Here is a 6562-nt window from a genome sequence, read left to right as displayed (position 1 = left end):
CATGCAGAACAGCAAGGGCAGGTGGGTCACAGACCTCTTGTTTATGAACTGTGATGTATTGCAACGGTGACCATCACCATTGCTAAGCGTGACGGTGCTTCAGCTTTTTGTCTTGTCGTTTTTAGAACTCCGCTGCATGAAGCTGTGGCATCAGGGAATGAGCCCGTGTTCAGCCAGCTGCTACAGTGCAAACAGTGAGTTACGTTCTGCCTTCTTATGGAATTAGAGCGTTTGTGGAACATCACACACATTGTGCTTGGTGTTCAAATAATTGAACTCTAATTGACTAAAATGGATAATGTACGATTCCTTCACAGGTCCTTTTGAAAATGTTTCAGGTTGTCTGGACGTCCATCTGTCCCGTTCTTTTGAAGGCAATATCTCAGTAAAGCCTTGAAAGAATTTCTTCAAATTTGATATAAACGTTCACTTGGACGAACTGATTAGAATTTGGTGGTCAAAGGTCAAAGGTCACTGTGACCTCATAAAACACGTTTTAAGTCATAACTCGAAAATTCATACACTAATTATGACAAAATTTAACACAAATGTGTAATAGGATAAAATGATGAAGTGGTGAAATTTTATATTAAAATTAGGTCAACTTCACTGTGACGTCACATTAGTCTGCAAAAAAGCTTTTCTGGCAATTATTTAACACTAAGTCAGGAACAGAAGGGGAGGTTGTGACCATATTTCCTGCAACTTCACTCGTTGGCGGAGGCAAACAACTGCGAGGTGGTGATTGTAGTTCTAAGCTGACAGATAAGATTAGACAACAAATGTAACCTACTTTTATGAGCTAAGTCATTTTCTAACAACACCAGCATACATCACAGCTAGTGAATTTAGACATTTTTAATTTCAGAATTTCTCATGAAGACAATCCTGTTTAAGGGCACCAGTATTCAAGTACATACATGTCACCCTGGTCATGTCGCCTCCAAAGATAATCCTGTGTGTAACCTGGTGTAATCTGTCCATCTTGTTAGGCTTGACCTGGAACTCAAGGACCATGAGGGCAGCACACCTCTGTGGCTGGCCCTGCAGTATATCACCGTGTCTTCAGACCCCTCAGTAAACCCATTTGAGGATGATGCACCAGTAGTGAATGGCACCTCATTTGACGAGAATAGCTTTGCAGCACAGCTTATCCAGAGAGGAAGCAACCCTGATGCTCCTGACACTACCACAGGTGCTTTTCAGTAACCTCACTACAGTCATTTCTGTCTAAATGACTAAATGACTTTAACACGCTTCATCTCCCTTCATTCTGTCCTTTTGTAGAAAACTGCCTCATGCAGAGAGCAGCTCGGGCAGGCAACGAGGCAGCTGCTCTTTTCCTAGCTACTCATGGAGCAAAGGTCAACCATGTCAACAAATGGGTGCGTATGAACCTTAAGTCACATAACTGCCAAACAGTTGCTTAGTTTCAGACCTGTAATGTGTAGGTACTATTTCCTTTTAACAGTTTAAAATTCTGACCTTTATCACAGTGTCCTCAGGCCAGTCAGTGTAATTTTTTTCAAAGGTCAAAATAAATTCAGTCAAGTACATCAGCCTCTCTGAGTTTTAGCAAATTTGGGCCAGTGGCATCAACTCAGATATATTTTATAGATGGCTGGAGAAAATGACAAATGACAAGCTTTATTCTCTTCCCCTCATTTTATTCACTGGTAAAAAAAGAGTAAAATTCAAAATTTAAATTGTACTCCTCATGTCATTGAGTGTAAATGTTTGTTTTTTTTATTTACTCTTTCTTCATATAATGCCTCACAGGTGTGGGACTAGTGCATCTGTAACATGCAGTGGATTGCAATCAAAGATCATGAATCTGAAAATTCAAATCTGAATTTTTATGTCTGCACAAATTAAATGTACTTAAGAGATAAAACCAAAATCATAAGATGATGATGAAACTATTTTGTATTACTAATGAAAACCTTATTCTTTCAGGGTGAGAGCCCACTTCATACAGCATGTCGCTGTGGCCTGGCAAGCCTGACGGCAGAGCTGCTCCAGCAGGGGGCCAACCCCAACCTGCAGACCCAGAAGGCTCTGCCTGACGACACCCTTGGTGTGGCTATGCAGACCCCCCTCCACATGGCCATTGCTCACAACCACCCAGATGTGGTCTCTGTCATCCTCGAGCAAAAAGGTCGGTGTATGTTTTGGGAGTCGGATACATTTGAATGCCTGGAACTGAACTGTAAAACTGGCAGATATTAAGCTATTTCTGATTTACATGATTACACGTTATCAGTAATGTACTCAGACGTCCCAAAATGCATCTACTTAATTCTTCCTCGATCTATTGCAGCCAATGCACTTCATGCCACCAACAACTTCCAGATCATTCCAGACTTCAGTCTCAAAGACTCCATGGATCAGACTGTGCTGGGCTTGGCACTCTGGACAGGTAAACAGCACTGCACCTAGTAATATAGTTGATTATGCATTATGAAAATGATGTTTTTGCATGATGATCTGTGTATGTGATGTATAACATGTATAATTTGGCCCTGTCAGGTATGCACATTATAGCAGCTCAGCTGCTGGGCTCAGGGGCTTCTATCAATGACACTATGTCCAATGGACAAACCCTGCTTCATATGGCCATCCAGAGACAGGACAGCAAGAGTGCCCTCTTCCTTCTTGAGCATCAGGCAGACATCAATGTTAGGTAATGCATGGTTTATTGGACAGTTTTTTTTTGTTTGTTTTGTTTTTTTTTAGCCTTCATTAGTCAGCTGACAGTAGAGAGATGACAATAAGTGGTTAGAAAGATGGGAATGAAATGTCCCTGGCCCTGACGTGGTTGTTTGTGATCAGTGCATTTACCCCCTCCAGGGTGCCCCTGTCCTCTGGTATTCTTCTGTTATTTGAACCAGATTCAGTGACACTTGATCAGTAATGTGCAGGAGTAACATATCACAACCTAAGATTGGACCTAAAACAGTAGTTTTGGAGGAAATATTTTATTTGAACTTATGTGTCATGAAAGGACCCCTTAATTCAACCATTATTAGAGACAAATTAATTCCAGGCATTCTTTAAGCCACCTGCCAGTGTCCAGTTAAAAGGTTTCAGCTTAAGGAGTTTTTAAATTGTTCTCACTAGAGTCTATGATTCTTCTGTATCTTATGTCTATATCTCTTTTTCTCTCCACTATAAGGACCCAAGAGGGACAAACAGCACTACAGTTGGCCATCAGTAACCAGCTGCCACTGGTGGTAGATGCAATTTGTACAAGAGGAGCCGATATGTCTGTGGTGAATGACAAAGGGGACCCTCCACTGTGGCTGGCTCTCGAGAATGGCCTGGAGGATATTGCATCCACACTGGTGAGACAAATTTTATACACAACCAATTTAGAGATGATAGTACCCTTTTAATTCCTCGTTGGTATTGGCAATGCACGGAAGTCATTGTTATACAACATGTGTTTTATAGATTTCTATCAGGGAAACGATCATATTTTCTTGTATTTTGATTTTGTCTCCTTTTTTGTCCCACCTAGGTTCGCCATGGCTGTGATGCCACCTGTTGGAGCACAGGGCCCTCTGGCTGCCAGCAGACCCTCCTGCACAGAGCTGTTGATGAGAATAATGAGGTCTCTGCTTGCTTCCTCATCCGCAGGTCTGCCAGTTCTCCTTACCATATGGGTTTGGGAAATGTGGATGCACATATTTGCTTAATCTTTGGATATGGGCAAATCAATATACTAAGATTTTTACAAAAGTCATGTCAATGAAAGCAATTGTGCAAGTAAAAATATAATCAGACTAAAACGAGCAACCTGACTGTTTTATAAGCTTTTACTGAGATCGATGTATCTAGGTGTCTTAACTTACTGTCTGTGTTATGTGTGTGTAGTGGGTGTGACGTGAACAGCCCCAGACAGCCAGGCCCTAATGGGGAAGGAGACGAAGAAGCCCGAGATGGACAAACGCCCCTCCACTTGGCAAGCAGCTGGGGATTGGAGGAGGTGGTGCAGTGCCTTCTAGAGTTTGGAGCTAATGTTAATGCACAGGTCAGTCCTGTCACATCAGAGGGTCCATTTTTCTCCGATAGTACTAAATGAGTTGTAAACATGTTCTATTTCTCACTGTATAATCCTGTGTCTGTCAATTCATCAGGATGCAGAGGGCAGAGCTCCCATCCATGCTGCGATTAGCAGCCAGCACAACGTCATCATACAGCTCCTCATTTCCCATCCAGACATTCGTCTCAACATCCGCGACCGTCAAGGAATGACCCCCTTTGCCTGTGCCATGACGCACAAGAACAATAAGGCGGCAGAGGCTATCCTCAAGAGGGAGCCAGGCGCTGCTGAACAGGTAGCACTGGCGTAAATGCACCAGTTAATCTTAAGGACTGCTTTTGCATCAAGAAAAATTGTGTACAGTCACAGTATTAATCACTCCTGACCTCAAACTTCTGTTTCTGTCCAGGTGGACAACAAAGGGCGTAATTTTCTCCATGTGGCTGTGCAAAATTCAGATATTGAAAGTGTCCTGTTCCTCATCAGTGTCCAAGCTAATGTCAACTCCAGGGTTCAAGATGCAGCCAAACTCACCCCTCTCCACCTGGCCTGTCTCTTATACACATCTTTCAGCCAGATCTTTCCCTCAGGAAAAAAAGAAACCAAAAACAAAGCTGAAAGCTTAAAGAAAAGATAAAGATAAAGGCTAAAAAAAATCTGTTATTGCAGGTTTAATATTGTAAGTTTTCAGGGGTTCAATCGAATGTTCTGTAAAGCTCAATGACAGCATGGAGCCCTGGATAATTAAGGGACCTAGAGTTCTCATGTGTGGAAGAAGGCTGCTGCCTTTTGTGCTTGATCACAGTGAAATGGACATTAATGTCATTAATCTTAGAGGACTGTTACCGTAGACAATAGGTTGCGTCTCTGTTGCCTGCTCCTCCTCTTTCCTTAGGGACTCTGAGGTTTCTAGTTTATCTACCTGCAAGGCAAAGACATAAGAGCAGTTAGAATGAATCCAGACCACTTAATAAGTAAACAACAAACTATACAAGTTAAAAAAATTAGAAACAGTTAAACATACAATATATGTGTTTACTATTCTGTGATGGGTTTTCTGACAAGTAGAAGACTCATGTGGGACGCAGGACAAAACAAAACCCAACTGACAGGAACAGAAGACGGTTTCAGGTGACTGAACCAGAACTATTTGCTTAAGCCTTTCACTTTATCTGCAGCTGCAGATTCCTACATTTTGCACTGAATAGCAGTACTAATGCATTAATGAGTATTGTCCTCAACTCCTTTCTTGTGCCTATAATGCAAAGCAAGAAGTCCAACTAGTAATGCTAAGTGGTAGGAAACTGAAGAAGAAATAAGAAAAAAAGAACCTTAAACTAATCTTTTTCATTCATTATGTTAGAACTGCCTGGGTGGTCTGCCTGACAGTAACAACAGAAATAGCAAATTCTTCAATAACACAGAAAAATAACTTCTTCAGGCAGCAAGTCAGATGCAGCAATATGCAAAATGTGCTGAGGGGAAAGCAGCAGCACCTGGATGCAAATTATTTCTAGAGTTAAATGTAAGAGATGATCAGCAGTGCACGTATTATATGAATTCATCAATCAGTTCTCCATGCCTCTTTTTTCTTTTTTTAATCTTAGTTCTCTGCACACAATTCCAACAAGCTGACACTTCACTGTCCCATGCTCTAAGTGTTACACTGGCTGCAGCACTGAGATGCAGTTTGGGAGGAGGAGCAGGAGAAGGAGGAGGAGGAGGAGGAGGAGGAGGGTGGAGGGTGAGTCTCAGGCCAGGTGCTCCCTACAGGAAGCCAGGCACAAAGAACAGCCTGCTGCTATATATCAGCAATACACGTTGAACACATGCTTGTGCCAGTAACCAGATAATACAATAACACACATCAACCTTTAAAAAAAAAAAACCAAACACATTCAGCTTCATATTGTGCAGTGTCATTAACTGAGAGGAAATGCACTTTTAAGTGAAGTAACAGAATTTCTTGTACTTGTTGAAGCTTGTCAACTAAATGGTTGAAATTTTAATTCATTCGGAATGTAAAACAACCGTGATCAAAGCTATTGCGTTAAGTGCATTTTCTCCAACAAACCCACTGAGTAGAATGTATTGTATTGTACAATGTATTTTATGGACCTGTGGTTTAACATCTGTTGTAGTCTGCTTCAGGTTCTAGTTCTTTAAAACAGGGGATAGGGGCGAAGGGTGGTTACTTAACAAGTGGCACAACACACACCTTATATTCACATTGTCGACACACAAAGTGAGTTAGCTAGGTTACAATCATTTCTCATCTACTGCAAGTATCATCTTATTCCTCACTTGTTCCTCATCACTGTCCCATCCTGAAGCCAATTTCATCTGCACATGTTTCTTGACTAAAGTTATAATAAAAATAATATATTCAGGGGTTCCTTAAGAGATACTGTAGTTGGTCATCAAGGTCATCATGACAAGTATTATATTTACTTCAGTTCATTAGAAATAATATTAATGCTGTTAACGCAGCAGACTGCTACAGTTTTTTTTGCAGAT

The 6562-nt window shown here is 41.3% G+C and overlaps 1 protein-coding gene across 1 annotated transcript in view; it reads left to right on the top strand.

Annotated features, from left to right (window-relative positions):
* Positions 1-6562, top strand: part of ankfy1 (ankyrin repeat and FYVE domain containing 1) — a 15044-nt gene that overhangs the window by 5654 nt on the left and 2828 nt on the right. Inside the window, exons 10-19 of the mRNA XM_023418284.2 lie at positions 993-1195; positions 1288-1385; positions 1957-2158; positions 2321-2419; positions 2530-2683; positions 3176-3344; positions 3521-3639; positions 3877-4033; positions 4140-4340; positions 4455-4592. Of these exons, the coding sequence (XP_023274052.1) occupies positions 993-1195; positions 1288-1385; positions 1957-2158; positions 2321-2419; positions 2530-2683; positions 3176-3344; positions 3521-3639; positions 3877-4033; positions 4140-4340; positions 4455-4592 (1540 nt within the window). The remainder of the gene's footprint in view (positions 1-992; positions 1196-1287; positions 1386-1956; positions 2159-2320; positions 2420-2529; positions 2684-3175; positions 3345-3520; positions 3640-3876; positions 4034-4139; positions 4341-4454; positions 4593-6562) is intronic.

Source organism: Seriola lalandi, unplaced genomic scaffold (assembly GCF_002814215.2).
Source record: "Seriola lalandi dorsalis isolate HSWRI2012SDOR001 ecotype SW California unplaced genomic scaffold, Sedor1 jcf7180002054581, whole genome shotgun sequence".
Classification (NCBI taxonomy): Eukaryota; Metazoa; Chordata; class Actinopteri; order Carangiformes; family Carangidae; genus Seriola; species Seriola lalandi.
Note: the sequence above shows the minus strand (reverse complement) of the source record. Positions and strands in the feature narration are given on the sequence as shown.